The sequence below is a fragment of the Melanerpes formicivorus genome, unplaced genomic scaffold, assembly GCF_026170545.1.
Source record: "Melanerpes formicivorus ecotype bairdi unplaced genomic scaffold, bMelFor1.0.p_v2 SCAF_26, whole genome shotgun sequence".
NCBI classification, from domain to species: Eukaryota; Metazoa; Chordata; class Aves; order Piciformes; family Picidae; genus Melanerpes; species Melanerpes formicivorus.
In genome coordinates this window covers 10,774,365-10,794,909 of record NW_027142378.1, presented here as the reverse complement: position 1 = coordinate 10,794,909, position 20,545 = coordinate 10,774,365, and the positions used below count along the sequence as shown (strand labels likewise).

General features: G+C 52.4%; 1 protein-coding gene across 3 annotated transcripts; it reads right to left on the bottom strand.

The window, feature by feature from the left end:
- Positions 1-916: 916 nt before the first annotated feature.
- KAT14 (lysine acetyltransferase 14) lies at positions 917-20,530 on the bottom strand. Of its 3 annotated transcripts, none has more exons than XM_068153652.1 (10): positions 20,017-20,530; positions 18,309-18,427; positions 16,631-16,752; positions 15,576-15,757; positions 14,492-14,911; positions 13,337-13,908; positions 12,294-12,430; positions 10,482-10,657; positions 4,984-5,042; positions 917-2,790 (listed from the first exon to the last, which is right to left on the bottom strand). In XM_068153652.1, exons 1-10 carry the CDS (start codon positions 20,270-20,272, stop codon positions 2,617-2,619), a joined length of 2,217 nt encoding a protein of 738 aa, XP_068009753.1. In that variant the 5' UTR covers positions 20,273-20,530; the 3' UTR covers positions 917-2,616. The 3 variants fall into 3 exon arrangements, with proteins under 3 accessions (XP_068009753.1, XP_068009751.1, XP_068009752.1); XM_068153650.1 differs by having other exon boundaries at positions 4,984-5,174; positions 20,017-20,529; XM_068153651.1 differs by having other exon boundaries at positions 4,984-5,174; positions 14,492-14,908; positions 20,017-20,529.
- Positions 20,531-20,545: the final 15 nt, after the last annotated feature.

Sequence of the window (20,545 nt, the reverse complement as noted above, 5' to 3'; positions counted from 1 at the left end):
GTGTGCAGAGAAGGGCAGCAAAGCTGGTAAAGGGTCTGGAGAACAAGCCTTGTGAGGAGCAGCTGAGGGAACTGGTGGTGTTTAGTCTGGAAGAGGCTGAGGGAAGACCTCACTCCCTACAAGCTCCTGAAAGGAGGCTGTAGTGAGGTGGGGGTCGGTGACTGCCACCTAGTAACAAATGATAGGACAAGAGGAAATGGCCTCAGGAGGCTAAGGTGGATACTAGAAGAAACTTCTTGAGTGAAAGGGTTCTCAAAGACTGGAACAGGCTCCCCAGGGAGGTGGTTGAATCCTCATCCATGAAGGTGTTGGAAAGAGCAGAGATGTGGTGCTGAGGGACATGGTTTACCACCAGACTTGGTAGTTAAGAGTTGGGTTTGATGATTTTAAAGGTCTTTTCCAAGCAAAACCCTCCTATGATTCTATGACTCTCTGGGGCTGGTGCAGCATCAGGCATGCCCAACCCAGCAGCAGGTCACTCAGCCCTAAGCCATGGTGTTCTCACACCTCATGAGGTGAACCATGCCAACCTGAAACCTTCCTCTGGGCCTTATGCCTCTGCCAGACCCAGGTCTGATGACGTGCAAGCCGTGCTCTTGGCATCCTGGGACTCCCTTTCCCACCCTGGGGAGTGGTGCTGAGCCCTGCTGCCACACACCACTGCACACAAATCACAGAATGCTTGGAAGGGACCTCTGAAAGTCACCCAGTCCAACATCCCTGCCAGAGCAGGAGCAACTGAAGTGGATCACATAGGAACATGTCCAGGAAGTCTGCAGTGTTTTGAGAGCCTGCAGGCTCTGAAAGGCTCCACCACCTCCCTGGCCCTCTGTGCCCTCTTGGCCACGGGGGCACGTTGCCGACGCACCAAGCTGATGGGCAGGCAGCTCAAGGAACAGTGTGACTACAGGCAGGCTTTTCCAAGGGAAGGGCTTTAATTCCATTCATCAAGACAGGTAATGTTTTCCTTTTTGTTTTGTCTCTTCCCAGGTTAACATCAAAACTTTTCCACACAGCCACGGAGCAGGCAGAGGTGTGCACAGATGCTTGGGGAACACCGCACTCGCTTGGGTTCTTCCTCCCCTCCCACTGCTTTTGTTTTGGTGAGGATGGACATTGCCTACACAAAAAAAAAACCCAGACTTGGGTGTTCCTCTCCTGAAGACTCTGTCAAGGCAGCTACCACTACAACAAGGTACCCAACAGCTCTGCAAAATGGATTAAGAACATTTGTGGTGTAGCTCTCTGTGGGGCCCTGGTGGGGAAGGGACAGCACAGGGGGTGTGATTCCTACTCACACAAATGGACCAACCTCTGGCCAGGCAGCAGAGCAAACTTTACAGCTTGCTCTTCAGCTACAAGAGAAGTCAGGGAGAGAGGAAGCCCTAAACTGTGTAAAAAGGCTAGGCCCCACTGTCAGAGAAACTGTCTGGGGCTTGGATTTGTTGTCATTTTTGGCTGTTTCTATTCATTCTTTGCTCTACTCTTAGGGTTAGAGCCATGAGATCGCAGCCTAGATGCCTCCAAGGAGTGGAACTGGCCCACCTCTCTCCTCTCCTCCCTCCAAGCTGCAAAGAGATTGCTTCTACAAACCAGAGCCTGCCTTTCACACATCACTGCTGACTATTGTTCTGGGCTTCTCGAGAGAGCACCTGTAGCAGCAGGAGGTGGCTGCTGGAGCCTGCAGGGCTGGCTCTGTGGTTAGAGGTGTGCCCAAAGGGCTGATCTGCAGCATCACCAACTGGCAGAGAGGTGGTAAGATTTCGAAGAGCTGATCTGGCAGCTGCTGTGTCCTACCTCACCTAGCTACAAAACCCCTTTGACACCTTCTTCCCGAACACAAAACACCGCACACGACAAGGACTTCACACTGAGCACAGGGTCAAGGAGGGGAAAGGAAGGCAGCAGGCATGGGGAGGGAGAAAGACATCTCCCTCTGAGCCTTGCCTTCAGGGATCACAGGAGTTCATAATGAGCTCTTCATTATGCCTGCAGGGTGGTTCTGCTGTCGCTGTCCTGGCACGTGCAGAGCGTTCAGCTACGTGCACCAATATCTAATTGTTCCTTCACAGACTCAAGACATGGATCCTAACAAAAGCAACCAAATCACAGAAACACTGCAGATGACTTCAGTTTACATGTTCATTCCCTAGAAACAAACCACAACCCAAACAACCCAGAAGCCAAGAAACCCTGCAGCTTCTTTTCTTGGGCCAGGTTTCAAAGGTGGAAATCCACGAGGCCCCCTCTGAAGTGACTCTCTGCTGGTTTGTTTGGATTTGTTTCTTTGCTTGTTTGCCAAATGAGGCTTCTCCAAAGCAGCAGTGGCAGGAAAAGCTTCTCAGGCAGAATTTCAATTTCCAGTGGTTTCAGCGTGTCCCAGTTGGCATTTCCAGGCCTCCCCCCTCGGAGCGTAGGAACTGATCCTCTCGGGTTGCAGCTTCAGCACACAACTCAGCGCTTGCTGGAGCCCTAGGGGTGAAGGGCATCGGTGTGCTCCAGCTCTCACCTGGCAGCCAACGTCCTCTGCTGAAAGCTGCAACAGATCTTTCTCTCCTTGCTGGATTGGGCTCCTTTATTTGCTGCATCCCCCTGCCCCCAGGCAGCTGGGAGGGCTCAGCGCCGCAGCCTGAGAAAGAAGGCGTGCTTGCACTCCTTGCTGTCCAGGGGGTAGTACTTGTCATAGAAATCCAGAATGTATTCTTCAGTCTTAAACCCAAACTTCTGGTAGAGCAGCATAGCAGGGTTGCTTGCAGAGACGTGAAGGGTTACATCTTTGCCCATGCAGGTCTGCCGAGGGAAAAGGAAAGAACACAACAACAACCCCACAAACCAGTCAGAGAGCGCAGGGAGGATCCCAGCCAGAGGCAGAGGCAGCCTCTGGGGGAATGTGGAGGTGAGGAGATTCAGCAGCTCGGGTGTTCGAGTTGCTGAGGGAATGTGAGCAAATCAAGGGCCTGGAGACAGCAGTGACCACACATAGAAACAGCTGGGAGGGGAATCACAGAACCATCAAGGTGGGAAAAGACTTTTAAGATCATGGAGTCCAACTCTAACCCAACACCACTAAGCTATATCCTCCAGTGCCACATTGTTGCAGCCACTGTGCTGAGGGCAGCTGCTGGGCTCCTTAGCTGACCAATTCCTTAGCACACTGCCCAGAGCAACACAATGTTGTTATAGAATCATAGAATTGTCAGGGTTGGAAGGGACCTCAAGGCTCAGCCAGTTCCAGCCCCCTGCCATGGGCAGGGACACCTCACACTACAGCAGGTTGCTCACAGCCACATCCAGCCTGGCCTTCAAAACCTTCAGGCATGAGGCTTCCACCACCTCCCTGGGCAACCTGTGCCAGGCTCTCACCATTCCACATGTGCCAAGAACAACATCCTCACACTGGCACCCTTGGATTGGAACTTGCTGCAGGAGCCACCTCCACAGGCTGGCACCTCTTACTGGGAAAAGATTTCAGCTTGTGTGTGTGGTTGGGTTTTACTGCTTAAGGGATTGATAACAGAGTATAAAAACAGCCACAAGAGTCACTTTGTTCAGGGCTTCTCAAGGACACTCAGTTAGGGACTCTGGTTGGGGATCTTTGCTTAGTTATCTTCAGTTAGGGCTGCAAGGGACTTCTGCTCCTCTTAGCTGCTTCTGGCTAGGGCTTTGGTGTAGGGATGCTGCTAGGGACTTCTGCTAGCTGCTTTGCCTGTTAAGGGCTCCCAGGACTTCTTCTGTAAGTGGGACTCTGAGACTCTAATGCTGGGGGTTCTACAATGCAGCAATAAAGGCCTGCTGGGAGGACTTCTGAGATTCTGCTCCCTGCATCCCTGGCATCTCCTTGCTGTACAGCAGTGGGGTTCACGCCTGCAGTCGTCACCAATGGCCCTCTCATCGGGGGAACAACACCACATCTACACACTTCTTGAACACCTCCAGGCACAGTGACTCCACCACCTCCCTGGGCAGCCTGTTCCAGTGCCTGACCACTCTGGCAGCAAAGAAATGCTTCCTGATCTCCAATCTAAAGGGAAGGGAACACTGCTGCTCCTCGAGCCCCCGAGGCCCTCTGACGACCAAAGCAGGTTTGGGGTTTTAAATTGTCATCCTTCCCCTCTCAGTTGCTAAGTAACTGTTACTTAACAGTCACCTGGGTCCTCAAAGATCTCTTAACAATGGCCCAAAGAAAAGTCAAAGCATGTCAGGAGGATCAGGCACCCTGCTCCTCCCCGTTAGCAAACAGAGCTGAGCTCTGGGACCACGCGAGCAGCCCCAGCACACCTCTGGGCTGTCAGGCTGGAATTCCTGTCTATCCCACCCAGCTCCTCTCCCATCCTTCAGGGCACAGCACTCAGGAAGTGCAGTTCAGACAGCAAAAGGCACAGCTTCAAGATCCCAGATAACCAGCAGATCCCACTCTAACCAGCAGCTCTCTGATAAAGATGCTTAGAATCAACCAGGCTGGAGAAGACCTCACAGATCATCACGTCCAACCTATTACCCAATACCTAACACCTCCTGACAACTAAACCATGGCTCCAAGTGCCACATCCAAGCCTCTTAGGAACACCTCCAGGGAGGGACACTCCACTTTAACTGCTTCCCATAGAGCTGCTCAGGAAATGCTGCTCAGGGTGTCTTTAAAGGAGAGTGCTTAGTGCCCTGTGTCAACATGGTGGAGGGGTGGACACTGCAGAGAGCTGCAAAGGTAGAAGAATTACCTTCAGGTGGCCCAGAAGAGCAACTCTTAGTGGAAACAAGGTAGTGGTTTGACTTCATGATCTTAAAGACCTTTTCCAACCAACCTTATTGTGGCCTTCCAGTATCTGAAGGGGGCCTACAAGAAAGCTGGGGAGGGACTTTTTAGGGTGTCAGGGAGTGACAGGACTGGGGGGGGATGGAGCAGATGGAGTAGATTCAGACTGGAATCACACAGAAGGCAGAGCCAGTTCTTTGGCTCAGGGGAGGGATTTTTGTCTTGATTACCTGGATAAGGTGGTAAATCATGAAGGTTGCAATCCCAGCTCTTCTCCACTCAGGGTGAACTAACAGAAAAGAGATGTAAGCTTCATTGTACTTCACATCTGGCACCATGAAGCCAAAGGCAATGATAACCTTCTTGTAAAGGACCACAACACTGAAGTCTGGGTACTGCAGGCATTCTGACAAATCAATTCCTAGGGGGAAAAAACCAACAGAGAGAGACAGCAGCTGGAAGGGTTGCCAACTGTCACAGTTTAAAGCAGGGCAGAGTTGCTCTTTTACCTCTTCCAAAAGGGGCAAAAGAAAACAGCACACACTAAGGACTGGCTAGGATGGGAAGTTTGAAGGGAAAGGCTGTTTACAAACAACAATGCTGCAAGTGGTGTAGCACAAAGCATAGCCAAGCATACAAACCACAAAGAAATCCATAGTCTGGGCTTAGCACAGAAGCTCATTAAGCCAAAGCTTCACACAAACCTCCCTCTATGCCAGGCCAACAAACCCCAGGCTTCCATGCCCCCATCCCTGCCCAGGCTCTCTCCCCTCCATACCACTCCATTTGTGATGCAACACAAAATTCAGCTTGGCAGCTCCAGGCCCCAATTAAGCCACTCCAGGCCTAATCAGCAGCATTGCCAAGGCTGACACCAGGCCCCAGTCCCCTGCCAGGGAGATAAGAACCTGCTTGTCCTTCCCAGCAGGAGAAAGGGAGGGGAAAGGGGGGGGTGGATTGATTTTGCAGCCAGTGTTATAGGCAGGCAGGACTTCTGGGTATGAAATGCAAAGATTACACTTTCCTCTACACCTCCTGGACCTGTCTAGCTCCTGGAGGTCTGTAACCCCCTGGTTTTCTTTAAGGCATTAGCCTCAAGCTGCCACACCAAACCAAAGCAAAGTACCACATCTGCACAGAACTGCAGGGGGTTAAGGCCTTTTAGAGGCACTCACATCTGATCCCTTCCTTTTGGCCTCTGTTCCAAAGCTGTGACACTGAGAGATGCTTCAACAAGACACACACACCACCAAAGGAAAGCTGCTTACTGAGGTGTGTCTTGCATGCAGAAACTAACAGGAGCTGATTTCCTCCCAAGTGATTCAAGGGTGAAACTAAACCCCCAAAAGCACGTTCTTTGAACCAAAAACACCAAAAAGAAAGTCACAGTCTCAGCCCCCAGCTCATCTTTCCTTGGCTTGCATCTTGAGCCATAGCAGCAGACTCTGCTGAAGGACTCAGTTGTAAGTATGCATGGAGATAGATGTGGAAATGTTTGCAGGACTGGCTCCTGCTAAGTCTGTGCCCCTTGCCTGGGGCTCCTAAGGGCTGTAGTAACATTGATGGGTAAGGGTTTGCTTCTTCCTTTCCCCAGTTCAAGAGAGACAGGGATCTGCTGGAGAGAGCCAGGAGGATGATCAGGGGACTTGAGCATCTCCCCTGTGAAGAGAGACTGAGAGCCCTGAGGCTGTTTAGTCTGAAGGAGGGAAGACAGAGTGGATCTGATCAATGTCTATCAATATCTGAGGGGTGAGTGTCAAGTGGAGGGGGCCAATATCTTTTGGGTGGTGCACACTAATAATACAAGGAACAGCAGGTTCAAGCTTGAACACAGAAGGTTTCAGCTCAACATGAGGAGAAACTTCTTTCCTGTGAGGGTGCCAGAGCCCTGGAGCAGGCTGCCCAGAGAGGTTGTGGAGTCTCCTTCTCTGGAGACATTCAAACCCCACCTGGATGCATTCCAGTGTGCACTACCCTGGGTGATCCTGCTTTGGCAGGGGGTTGGACTGGATGATCTCTGGAGGTCCCTTCCAACGTCTCATGTCCTGTGATTCATTTCCCCTCAGCTGGGCTAGCACCAGGCTGGTGGACACCATCCCCATTCCAGTTGGCAAATGCCAAGGCCCTGCCTGTAGCAAGCACAGTGGGGCAGTTGAGAGTGTATCAGCCTAGCAGACAGGGTGAAGCTTCCTGCTCCTGCAAACATGAACCAGCCTTCAGGTCTGGTAAGGGTTACCTGCCTAAGGTTCCTATCTCTTTCTCCAGCCGGTCTTGAGCTCCTGCTGCTTCCTCTGGTGCAGAGTCAGCGGCTGGGGAGCTGCCTGTGAGCCTGCCCATCAACACACTCGCTTTTAGCATGCAAATTCCCCAGGGCTGGGTGTGAAGCTGCCCCCCGGGGCAGTGCTGCTTGCCTGAGTCAGAGGCTGGACAGAACTGCCCTGAGGCTGGTGCCTTCCAAGTGGAGTTTGTTAGCTTGCCTGATCAGATTGCTGCTGCTGCAGCCTCAGATCATCCAGGCAGCATGTCAGGGCCCAGCAGTGCAGCTCAAGATAGAGAAGGTGCTCATTTTGGGGTGTTTTGGTGGACAAGCCCCAAGTGAGCTGCAAGATGTAGCACAGCTGGGCCACAGCTGTTAGCTTCTGCCTGGAACTGCCAATCCAGGTCTGCTTGGAACATGAGATAACAAAAGGGCAGAGTTAAGTTTCCCAGCAATATTTATCACTCTCCCAGAACCCTACCTAATCACCTAGCCCATGGCACTGAGTGCCTCATCCAGGCTCTTCTTAAACACCTCCAGGGACCTCGACCCCACCACCTCCCCGGGCAGCACATCCCAAGGGGCAACCTCTCTTTCTGTGAAGAACTTCCTTCTAAGATCAAACTTCCCCCTGCACAGCTTGAGCCTGTGTCCTCTTGTTCTGGTGCTGGCTGCCTGGGAGAAGAGACCAACCCCCACCAGGCTACAACCTCCCTTCAGGGAGTTATAGAGAGCAAGGAGGTCTCCCCTGAGCCTCCTCTTCTCCAGGCTAAGCAACCCCAGCTCCCTCAGCCTCTCCTCACAGGGCTGTGAGGGCTCCAGACCCCTCCCCAGCTTTGTTGCCCTCCTCTGGACACGTGGGAGCAACTCAACATCTTTCTGGAACTGAGGGGCCCAGAACTCTCTCATCTCTCAGTGAGATACAAGACTTCATAAGGCACCAGACATAAATGAGCAGGTAAATGATTTTCCTGCTCCAGAGTCAGGATGGGTGGAGCAAGACGTGGGAGGAATCGATTGGCAATAAGGAGCCAACTTAATTGTCTCCAGGCTGCAACTGACTGTGAAGTGCCTTACATCATGTCTGTGCAGGAACTGCTGCATTGCCCTGAGCACCCTGGCGTCTAGGAGATGCTGCCCTCCTCTCAGCAGATGCTTAGCTGGCTATGGTTTTACCACTCCTCTGCTGAGGAGATGTTTCCCTTTAGGGCAGGAATGCAGAAGATACCAGGACAGACAGCAAGGGGGAATCTTGCTTCACAGAAGCTCATTTGCAGTAACTACCTGCAAATTATTGCTGCCTTGTGAGAAACAAGAGCAGCTCTGATGGGAAGGGTTTAGAAGGAGCTGCTGCAGAGAGTCCAGCAGAGAGCCACTAAATGCTGAGGGGACTGAACATCTCTGAGGAGAGGCTGAGAGTGCTGGGGCTGTTTAGTCTGCAGAAGGGAGACTGAGGGGGGTCTCATTCATGCTGATCAGTATCTACAGGGCAAGCATCAGGAGGATGGAGCCAGACTCTTCTCATTAAGCCACCACTTGTTGAGAGAAGTAACTGTAATTCTGCCTGAGTTTTGGCATCTGAAACATCTGTGCCTGAGGGATACTAACCTCAGTGAATGGTAGCTTAGCTGGGCTGTTACCTTCCACTCTCTCTGACTGAATCCTTACATTCTCACCAGTTGGGCTGAGCCTAGGCCTTAGCTCTTCTGAGAATGGTGGGGGGTATCCAGTGACAGGACAAGGGGCAGTGGACACCAGCTGGAACACAGGAGGCTCCACATAAACATCAGGACAAAATTCTTCCCTGTGAAGGTGGCAGAGGCCTGGACCAGGCTGCCCAGAGGAGCTTGTGGAGTCTCTGTCTCTGGAGGCATTTAACACCTGCCTGGACATGTTCCTGTGTGACTTACTCTGGGTGCTCCTGCTCTAGCAGGGGGTTGGACTAGAGGATCTTCAGAGGTCCCTTCCAACCCCTACCATTCTGTGATGATTCTGTGATTTGGGAAGGCAGAAGAACTAAGGCCTGGGCCAGCCTGCTGAAAACGTGAGGATTCAGTCAGAGAGAGCAGCACTGGTGGAAGGTGGCTAAGCCCAGCTAAGCTACCACTCACTGGGGACAGCATCCCTCCAGCACAGATGCTTCAGCTGCCAGAACTCAGGCAGAGTTATTCTCTCAACAAGTGGTAGCTTCAAGATGCCTTCCCATCTGCACATCCCACCCCCTCCTCAGCTGCACCAGCCCACTGTGGAGCTCAATCCCTCCCATCCACAAAGACACTATGCTTTATCTCCAGGACCATCAGCTCCTCCTTTTAAACCAGAACCAGGGTGCAATTAATCACCCAATCCCAGCCTCACAAAATACACAGCAGGTCTGGAGTCCTCTGTGGAGGCTGATGGGAGCTGCCAGCCTGCTGATTTAATGACAAACAGTTCACCGTGGAGGGGAACACACCCATGCTCCTTATGGTAAATAAACCAGGGTGAGTCCTGAAGAAGTTAATGATGGTGTGACCCAACTTGGCCAGCACTTCAAACACACTATCAGAAGCAGAGAGACTGTAACAAAGGGGTTCAGCCTCTGTTGGGATTGCAACTGTTCCTCAGGAGCTTGGGAACAGCTTGTGAAAGGAAAGGTTATACCACATTATCTCCTCCCCAGCTGCACAACTTGGACAATGAGTAGCACAAAGAGCTCCCATCCTGACTGCACAGCTGACCTACAAACTCTGTTGACTCACTAATCTGCAAGTCAAAATGTAAAGCAAACAGTTACCTGGACCAAAGCTCAGTGCTGTTTGTGCTGGTCTTTTCTGAAGTGCTCTGCCAGCCTAATCAGTGTTGGTTGCTGATTAGAAGCTGATCCACACAGTACACAAACATCATATAATCACAGAACTGTCAGGGGTGGAAGGGACCTCAAGGATCATCTAGGTCTAATCTCCTTGCCATGAGCAGGGACACCTCCCACCAGACCAGGTTGCTCAAGGTCTCATCCAACCTGGCCTTGAACACCTCCCTGGGCAACCTGTGCCAGGCTCTCACCACCCTCATGGGGAAGAATTTCTTCCTAAAATCCAATCTGAATCTGCCCATTTCTAGTCTTGCTCCATTCCCCCCAGTCCTATCACTCCCTGACACCCTCAAAAGTCCCTCCCCAGCTTTCTTGTAGCCCCCTTCAGATGCTGGAAGGCCACAATGAGGTCACCTCGGAGCCTTCTCTTCTCCAGACTGAACAGCCCCAACTCCTTCAGTCTGTCCTCATAGGAGAGGTGCTCCAGCCCTCTGCTCATCCTCCTGGCCCTTCTCTGGACACCTTCCAGCACCTCCAGACCCTTCCTGTGATAGTGGCTCCAGAACTGGCCCCAGTTCTCCGGGTGGGGTCTCAGCAGAGAGGAGCAGATGTTTTTCCCCTGAACAAACCCAAACCCCATTTCTTTCTCAGACAGCCCAGTGCTGAAGGACTCTTACCAGGCCAGAAGAATTCGTGGCACATGGAGTTTATAGTGGGGATGTGATTAGGACGAACGTAGCAGTAGTCAATAGGTGCTTCTGGCTCAGCCTTCCAGTTGAGATCACTCCTGTGGAGGTAGGCTCTGATCTCTGCCAGCAGCCTGAGTTTTGGGGGCTTTGTCTCATAATCACGCCTGCCAACAAGATGCAAAGCAAACACAACAGCCAGTGAGCAACACCAGCTGCCACTGCCCCTGCAGCTGTCTGGCTGCTGCCCACAGAACGCTTCACGAGGTGCTCAGTGTGGAACAAAAGAGCAGCTCTGCATTCCTTCAGGCGAGGGAGGGGATTCTCCCCCTCCACTCTGCTCTGGTGAGGCCCCAGCTGGAGTACTGTGTCCAGTTCTGGAGCCCCAGTTAAAGCAAAGATCTGGACATGCTGGAGTGCATCCAGAGCAGGGCCATGAGGATGAGCAGAGGGCTGGAGCTGCTCTGCTATGCAGACAGACTGAGAGAGCTGGGGCTGTTCAGTCTGGAGAAGAGAAGGCTCCAAGGAGACCTTATTCTGTGGTTCATGTGGGAAAGCAGCACCCAGCTCAGCAAATCATCCTTGTGCCAGAGGCCAGGACACTTCTCAGATCCACAGCACACCAGACCAGCCTCTCCTTACACTGACAGTAAGGAAATCATAGAATCACAGAATCATACAATTGTCAGGGTTGGAAGGGACCTCAAGGATCACTTAGTTCCAAGCCCCCTGCCATGGGCAGGGACACCTCACACTAGACCAGGCTGGCCAGAGCCTCATCCAGCCTGGCTGCAAACACCTCCAGGGATGAGGCTTCCACCACCTCCCTGGGCAGCCTGTGCCAGGCTCTCACCACTCTCATGGGGAAGAACTTCCTAACATCCAATCTGGATCTACCCACTTCTAGGTTTTTTCCATCCCCCTTTCCCCCTCAAACCCACAGCACCTGGGCTCTGCTGAGTCTCCTCCCACCCCAGCTGTGGCCACTTGGCCCTCCCCACCCACTCCCCTATTTAATCCCAGCAGGAAGGGCTGAAGCCTAAGCTGAGCCCTTCGGGGCTGGAGGATCCTCCTCTGATCACAGGTGAGTGCCCCTGGTGCACACTGGGTGATGGTGGTGGTGACACCAAAGGCCGGGGGGCCTGCTGGCCCCCCGGTTGTTAGGGCTACAATTCATGACTGCTCCCATCCCATCCACGGGTGCTGGCTGGGACTGCTCAGTCCTGTGTGGGGTATCTTGGCTGGTGAGGGTCTTGCCCCCAGCTCAGGGATGTGTGCAGGAATGGTGGTGGTGGAGCAGGAGCTGTTTAGTCATAGAATCACAGAATTATTCAGGGTTGGAAGGGACCTCAAGGCTCAGCCAGTTCCAACCCCCTGCCATGGGCAGGGACACCTCACACCACAGCAGGTTGCTCACAGCCACATCCAGCCTGGCTGCAAACACCTCCAGGGATGAGGCTTCCACCACCTCCCTGGGCAACCTGTGCCAGGCTCTCACCACCCTCCTGGGGAACAACTTCTTCCTAACATCCCATCTCAATCATGGCTCCCACCCAAGAGCAGGCACAACTGCTGACTGTGGTGATGTCCCCTCCCTGCCCTGCCCTCTCTTGGGAGAATCCCCTTCCCCACGCAGGAGCAGTTTCAGCACTCAGCTAAACCAAAGGCCATCCTTTGAGGGCTACCATGAGATACTGAGCTGTGCTTCAGGGATGAGTGAGGAGCACTGCCCAAGAAAGGTGTCCTCCCCATGGGCTGTGAGTTCACAAGCCAAGAGCAAGCTCAACCTCTGCCCATCTGTACCTGATGTAGGGTTTCAGGACACGGGATGTGTAAGGACTGACAATGCTGTGGTCTGTCAGGAGGTCTTCGGAGCCTACCAGGCGATACAGAAACTTTGTGGTCTGCTGTCGGTATCCCTTCATGGCAGGCAGCATTGTCTAGGTGCACAAAAAACAGGCAAAGCATTTCAGCAAGACTTCAATGACTCAAGAGAGGGGAATCACACCAACAGAAGGACAAGAAGGCCATTGCCAACGGGGCAGGATGGACTGGATCCAGGGCAGGACACTCCCACCCCAGAGGACTCTGCTCCAGGACCTTTTAGGTTTAGCACCCAAACCTACGAGCCACATGCATCACCCAGGGAAGGGCTACAGGTCATCTCCCTTCCACACACCACCTGCACCCAGGCCTCCACCACCACTCTTCTCCTGTGGCTGCCAGAGCTGGGGCTGTTTGGCCTGGAGAAGAGAAGGCAAGGGAAGGCTGCTGGGGGGTGGACAAGGAAGCTGGGGAGGGACTTTTGACAAGGGCTTGTAGTGATAGGACAAGGGGCAATGGATTGAAGCTGGAAGAGGGGAGATTTAGGCTGGAGATTAGGAAGAAATTCTTCCCAGTGAGGGTGGTGAGACACTGGCACAGCCTGCCCAGGGAGGCTGTGGATGCCCCCTCCCTGGAGGTGTTCAAGGCCAGGCTGGATGAGACCTTGAGTAACCTGGTCTGGTGGGAGGTGTCCCTGCACATGGCAGGGCGATTGGACCTAGATGATCTTTAAGATCCCTTCCAACCCAGACCAATCCATGATTCTATGATCAGTGCTTGGGCAGGGCAGGAGTACACACAGCTTAGACATTTGTGGTGCTGACACTGACAGTTGTGTTGTAGGAGCATGTCCTGGGCAGAAAGGCTTGTGAGAGCCTTGGTGGGGACACAGCCCCAGCTACGAGCAAGCCTTGCTCACATAATCCTTTTTGCTCTGAGAGCCAATAACCTCAGGATGACACTGCTGTCTGCAGCACAAACTCACCCAAAACAACCAGTGCCAGAGGCTTGCAAACACTCACCTGGTATCTGTCCAAGATCCTGAAGTCCTGGCTAGTAGTTCTGTATGTTGCTTGCCCTACTGGTGACCTGGAGACACCTCCTTCTTTGGCTCCATAAATGCCATCGACCAGCAGCAGCGCAGCGTTCACAACCTGGTCCAGGTCAAAGAGCGGGAGTCCTCTCTCCCTCTTGGCCTGCCTGACTATAAGCTTGCGCCTCAGCCTCCGGGCCTCCGGGGTCATGCTCATGGCATTGGGGCAGGCTTCCAGTCTCTTCAGCAGCAGCTTTTCCTCATAGATGCTAACAGAGGTATGCTTTGGAGTCCTGGGCTTCGCATCCTTCTCCAGCTGGGGCTTCCTCTTGTCTCGCCCTCTCACCTGCAGCGACGCGTTTGAGTCGTCAGGATCTTCGCTGTCCCCTTCCAGCCGTTCCGGCTTTTCTTCCTCACTCTCCACCTCCTGCTTGATCTGCTCAGCTGTCTTCACTTTCTTTCTGCTTGCTATCACAGCGCCAGCACCGGCTGTCCCACTGGGAGGGGGCACATACTCTATTCCTGGGTCTATGACTCCGTCTCCTTCCATCTCCTCATCATCTGCACAACAGAAATCCAGGACACAAAATGTAAGCAGCAAAGCCTCGTTTCAGAGAGGGCTGTCAGAGGCCCCTTCAGCTAAGAGCAAATCATGCAGGTTTACACCCCCCCACACACACACTCCATTTTCCATACACTTCTGGACATCCTGGTTTTTGGGCAGGAAACCCCATAAGGAGTCCTGCTTCAGGATACAGAATCAGTCCTGCTCCTGGCCTCAAGCTGCACCAAGGGAGGGTCAGATTGGATAGTGGAAGAAACTTCTTCACTGAAAGGGTTCACAAACACTGGAGTAGGCTCCTGAGGGTGGTGATTGCATCCCTGTCCATGGAGGTGTTCAAAAGACACAGAGATGTGGTGCTGAGGGACATGGTTTAGCACCAGCCTTGGTAGAGCTGGGGAATGGTTGGACTCAGGTGATCTTTAAGGTCTTTTCCAACCACAGTGATTCTGGTGCTGGTTGCCTGGGAGAAGAGACCAACCCCCACCTGTCTGCTACCTCCTTTCAGGAACCTGGAGAGAGCAGTAAGGTCTCCCCTGAGCCTCCTCCAGGCTAAAGAATCCCCCCATGAGCGTCTCCTACCATGAAACAGAGCCTGTGGTGGCATCACATCTGGGATGAGATCTGCTTCTGAGAGAAGGCTGGGAGTAGCTGAGTGTGAGGCTGGGGTGCCAGGGGCTGAGAAGTCCAGCGACGGGGAAGGAGAAGGGCTGGTCAGAGGAGTGCGGTCAGAGGAGCTCAAGGAGGAGAAGTCGATGACCTCTCCCTTCTCCAGCACGATATCAGGCCGGCGGCCTCGGCTGCTGAATTTCACAGGGGTGGAGGAAGTGCTCCTGTCCAGGAAGCCAGCTGCCTCCTTCTGGGCCCTGCGAATGTCCTTGGCCTCCTGGGTGCGAGACCTCTTCTCCTTCAGCTCCATGGCCGACTCCACCGGGTTGCGGCTCACCCGCTTGCGGAGCCCCTCCACAGTAATGATGGGATCCAGAGGTGGCTTCGAGGCTGCTAAAGAAGTAGTTTGCTTATAGACACTCTGCTCGTGCACTCACTGGCTACATACCATATGGTCAGAAACCCACACTGACTACAAATCGCATTAAGATGTATTTTCAAGTAGAACAGGGTGCCCAGAAAGGTGGTTGAGGTCCCCATCCCTGGAGGTCAGACCCAGCGAGGCCCTTAACAACCTGATCTAATTGGAGATTTCCCTGCTCACTGCAGGGGGGGTTGGACAAGGTGACCTTGGAGGGTCCTTTCCAACCTGATGCATTATGTGTGTGAATATACTCAAGGAAGTCACCCCAGGACGTGGAGCATAATAAACCCAACGCACCCACAAAGCCTCAACCTTGCTCCTCTGCACAGGAGGGAAATTGCAGCTGGCAACACAAGATGAAAAGCCCTCCCCAGGGTACAGAGAAGCAGAGAAACTGTAGATTTCAGCTGATTCCAAAAGCCTTTTGATTGGTTAGCACCATCCCAAAAGGTAATGAAGTATAACAAGCTTCTCCCATGACAGTATAGCTACCAAAGGCTAAGTCAACCAGTACAGCAGAGTCTGCCTAAGGAACTGTCCATGCACACAGCCCCATGGCTTTGAGTCAGCTTTTCAATGGCTCCCAGCTGTGGCCCAGCTAGGAACCCACACAGCACCAGGGGCAGGGTTTACCTTTTGCCTTTAGCGCAGACGCAGACAGTTTCTCTCCTTCAGGTTTCATGGTTGGGGGTTTGTTATGAACCAGCTTCCACCACCCTGGTTCTCCAAATTCCTGTGCCCCTGAGCGGAAAAACAAAGGGCTCCCCACAGAGAGACAGCCAGCAACTGTGCTCCACCATGTGGAGGTCTTCTTCCTGCAGTGGGGAGAGGGGGGAAAGCAAGTGTGATGTCCCCACTCACCAGCTGGCCTGTCATAGCATCACAGAATCAACCAGGCTGGAAAAGACCTCAGGGATCATCAAGTCCAACCTATTACCTAATGCCTAACACCTCCTGACAACTGAACCATGGCTCCAAGTGCCACATCCAAGCCTTTTTTGAACACCTCCAGGGATGGGGACTCCACCACCTCCCTGGGCAGCACATCCCAGTGGGCAATCACTCTTTCTGGGAAGAACTTTCTCCTCACCTCCAGCCTAAATCTGGCTCATCCTGGGGTCTCCTCTCTCTGAGAGATGGAAAGGGTAGAGTGCTTCTGCCACTGGCACTTGTGCAGGGGTATGACACACCCAGAGGAGTGAAGGGTGGTCAGGCTGCCCAGGGAGGTGGTGGAGTCACCATCCCTGGAGGTGCTCAAGAAATGTTTGGACATGGCACGTTGGGGCATGGTTTAATGGCCATGGTGGTGTGAGGTTGACAGTTGGACTCAATCTTGGAGGGCTTCTCCAACTGAAACAATCCTATGATTCAGTTCAGAAAGACTCAAAGGCTTTGCAGGTTCATATGCTACCTAAAGGAAGAGAAGAAATCATCCCCAAAATTGGCACTGACCTTGGTTTTGTGTGACACTCTTGGGCTGGCTTCCCCCCCAAAGAAATGCTTCCCTCACAAGAGCATCCCTCATCCCTACATTCAGCTTCCCCATCTTGAAGTCTGCCCATTTTCTCACTAGTGAGGCTCAACAGAGACATCACCAAACTAAGCAGGATTCTTTTCCATCTGGAGAACAGGTTTGAGCTCCTCGGGCTCACCAAGCAGCCTCTCAAGGATCTCTCTCATGCCTTTACCTGTTCCCCAGTAAGAAGGTCCAGTGTTTCTCAATAAAAGCACAAATATCTTCTTTCCATCTGAAGTACCCCTGGCGACCTGTGCCTTCCAGAGACAAATTGTACATTGCCAGCATGACAACCTGCAACAGAAAGAGTTGGATACAAGTGAATCTCTTCTGCTCCAGCTGCCCCACCCCACCCCCCTGGGCAGCCTGTTCCACTCTTCCAGAGCCCTGTCAGTCAGGGGGTTTCTTCTGCTCTCCAACCTACACCTCCCCTGGTGCAACCTGAGACCATTGTTACAAGGGAGAAGAGATCAAGCCCCACCTCACTACATGCTCTGTCTAGGAAGTTGAAGAGAGCAAGAAGGTCTCCCCTCAGCCTCCTCTTCTCCAGGCCAAACAACCCCCTTTCCTTCAGCAGCTCCTCACCAGCCCTGTTCTCCATCCCCTCCACCAACTTTGTTGCCATTCTCTGGACCTGCTCCAGCACCTCTGTGTCCTTCTTGGAGTGAGAGGCCCAAAACTGAATGCACAACTCAAGGTGTATCACAATTTGATATGAGACAACACAGCACTGCTGTCCCAAAGGCTGCAAACAGATGTCTCACACATACTGCTCAGCACAAACAGCTAGTGCCTGATCCAATTCATTCAGAGGCAGCCAGCACCCCCTGCCTGCCCCTCCAGCACCCCCTGCCTGCCCCTCCAGCACCCTGCTTAGAGCAAGGTGTCGTTCCTCAGGCTGCCCATAGGGTGGCTGCTGTATAATGCAAATTACTGTGATGGCTCAGGCTGTGCAAGTGACTGGAATAACAAACTCCAGCAAGGGCTGCTGCTGCTGCTGGGTAGGCAGCCAGGCTGGAGCTCTCCGTTCAGGCAGCTGCCAAGCTTTCTGTTTGTGCTGCACCTCACCAGCTTTACATTTTGCTTGCAATGGTACAAAAACCTGTTCATGCCCAGCAGCCATACTGCAGGCCTTTTGCACTTCCAAACCTGCCTGAAGCAACATCAGGGGAAGCAAAAATAAAAGAGACATTGAAAAGACAAAGGAAGAAAAAGAGGAAGAAAAGGAGGGAAAAAAAGAAGAAGAAAAAGAGAAAGAAAAGAAGAAAAAGAAAAAGAAGAAGAAGAAGAAAAGAAGAAAAAGAAGAAGAAGAAAAAATACAAAGAAAGGGAAAAAAAAAAAGGAAAATAAAAAAGATAACCTTCTGGCTCTCTACAACTCCCTAAAGGAGGCTGGAGTGAGGTGGGTCTTGGTCTCTTTTATAGGACAAGAGGAAATGACTTCAGGTTGCACCAGGGAAGGTTTGGGTTGGACAGCAGAAGAAACTTCTTCCCTGTAAGGGTTCATGAAGACTGGAGTAGACTGCCCAGGGAAGTGTCTGAATCCCCAACCCTGGAGGTGTTTGAAAGACTCAGAGATGTGGTGCTGAGGGACATGGTTTAGCACCAGCCCTGGAACTTTTCCAGCCAGAATAATTCTATGATTGTGTGGCTCTCATGATTCTTTGTACCTGCCCACAGCCCAACCTCTAACAGGCACTGGGCGGCTAATTCGTTGCTGAATTTCATGCACACATTTCTTTGTTACCTATACCTGAATCCTCCTTGTGGAGACAGCAAGACACAGAACAAACAAGAATTTTAGCAGGCAGGCCCTGTGGCTGTCCTGCAGGCACAAAGCCCTTCCTCACCTGCTGCCATGTCAATCTCAGCCGCTCAAACTGCTCCTTCCCATCTTCTGAGCAGTCGGAGCACGTGAATCTGAAGAAGTTATCTCCTTTGAGGTAGCTGAGCTGTTCCCTCAACTGACCTAAAACCAACAGGCAAACAACCACCAAAAAAATCACTTTCTTGGTCCTTTTATAGGCAACAGGAGATTTGCATTGGCTTACAACATCAGGCAGAAAAGTAGTTTTTGCTTTTATCCCCCAGCATCCCAACAGTCCCCAGGAGCTTAGTGAGAGGGAAGGTGCAGATTCATTTCAGCAGCCAGTACCAAGCCAAGGATTCCTTTCTGCCGCATTTCTCATTCCTTCTTGCTTCCCCAAGATAACCTACCTACTGCAAGAAATGTTTTCCCACTCTACTCTCAAGAAAAACCCCAACCCCCAAAGTGGACCTGTTAAAGAAAGATACTGCAAAGGCTCTCAGGAACATGGACTTGTAGAATGGTTTGCGTTGGAAGGGATCAGCCAGTTCCAACCCCCCTGCCATGGGCAGGGACACCTCACACTACATCAGGCTGCTCACAGCCACATCCAGCCTGGCCTTAAAAACTTCCAGGGATGGGGCATACAAGCATCCTCTTCCATGGCATCTTTCTGATCGCTGCTACCTGTCTTTGCAGCTCTTTCTTCTTCCCTGCCCACAAATCATCACTGAAGCAAGGTTGCCAGCTCCTGTTCACAGCAGCCTTCAGGATGCAGGGCAGCAGACATGGTGTGAAGCTTTAAGGTATTGATTTCTCCTGTCAGGGGGAAGGGTCTCCTTTCCTTCAGACTGAGAGCCAACAGAGTGGCCCAACATTATCAAGCACTCATTCTTTACTGCAGTTTGATGCACTGGATCTCAAACCAGCAAAGCTCTTCAGCCTATGTCTCTTTGCTGTGTAAAACTAACCCTGGCTAAATGTTTGTCTGTAAAAAAACCAGTGAGCTGCTGGGATACAGGCAGCTGTAAAACCCCAGGCAGCCCAACTTACAGGTTCTAATTCAAGGAAAAGACAAACATCCTGTCAGTCAGGATGGAGGGAAGGGATGCCATCCAGAGGGACCTGCACAGGTTTAAAAGGTGGGCCCAAGCCAACCTCGTGAAGCTCAACAAGGCCAAGTGCCAGGTCCTGCACCTGAGTCAGGGCAATCCCAAGCACAAATATAGGCAAGGAGTGGTTTGAGAGCTATTAGCTTCCCCTGGCCTTTGACCAGGGGGGGTTCTTGTGCTGTTTATCAATTGTGAATGCCTGTAACTATTGTAGCTGCTGTATAGCTTGTACAGATTCACTGCACTCCAGTGTAGATGTAGCTTTGCTTGTAAACACAGCTTCCATTTGCTTCCAGCTGAGCTGCTCTGGCAAATGTAATGCTGGGGGGAAATTCTCAACCCACCACAGTGTTCAAGGGGGGAGCAGGGAGAGAGAAGCTATTGTCTTCCCCTGGTCTTTGGCCAGGAGGGGGTTCTTGTGCTGGTTTTGACTTGTGAACACCTGTAAGCATTGTAGCTGCTGTGTAATTTGTGCACGTTCATTGCACTCCAGTGTAGGTTTGCTTGTAAATGCAGCTTCCATTTGCTTCCAGCTGAGCTGCTCTGGAGGATTTAGTGCTGGAGAATTTCAACCCACCACACCACCTTGCAAACCACCCCAGCAATGCAAGCAAGAGGCAAGCCAGCTGGCAGGCTTACTCGCTGGGATCCACTTCTGGCACTTCTCGCAGTAGTAGGACATCTCCTCCATCCAGGACGCGTCGCCTTCGTCGCTGTTCAGCGAGTCCCCGCTCTGATCGTGCGACAAATCCACCGAAGCCTGGTCCTCAGACTCAACTATCAGGAGGGTTTCTCCTTCCACCTCCCCCTCCTCCAGACCCTCTGAGGTGGAGGTCCTAGTGGCTTCGTCATCGTGGCGGCTCAGCAGCCCGCTCATGTGAACGTTGTTGGCCATCCTGGGCGGTGCCTGGCTAACGAGGAGCTGCTCCTCCCCGCATCGACAAGTCCGTCCACGCTGGGTGTGCCAGCCAAGTCTCTACAGCCAAAGCAGGGAGGGCAGAGAAAATGGTTTGTGTCCACCTTACAGCTCCTGGGGGTGGACTGTAGCCTACACCAAAGAAACAGTCTTCCTCAGATGACCTCTGCTTGCTGAAACACTGGCGAGTAATTAAGGCAGCGGTGAGCTCAGAACATCTTTAATCAACCCTCTGAGGACCCAGCTCTGCGC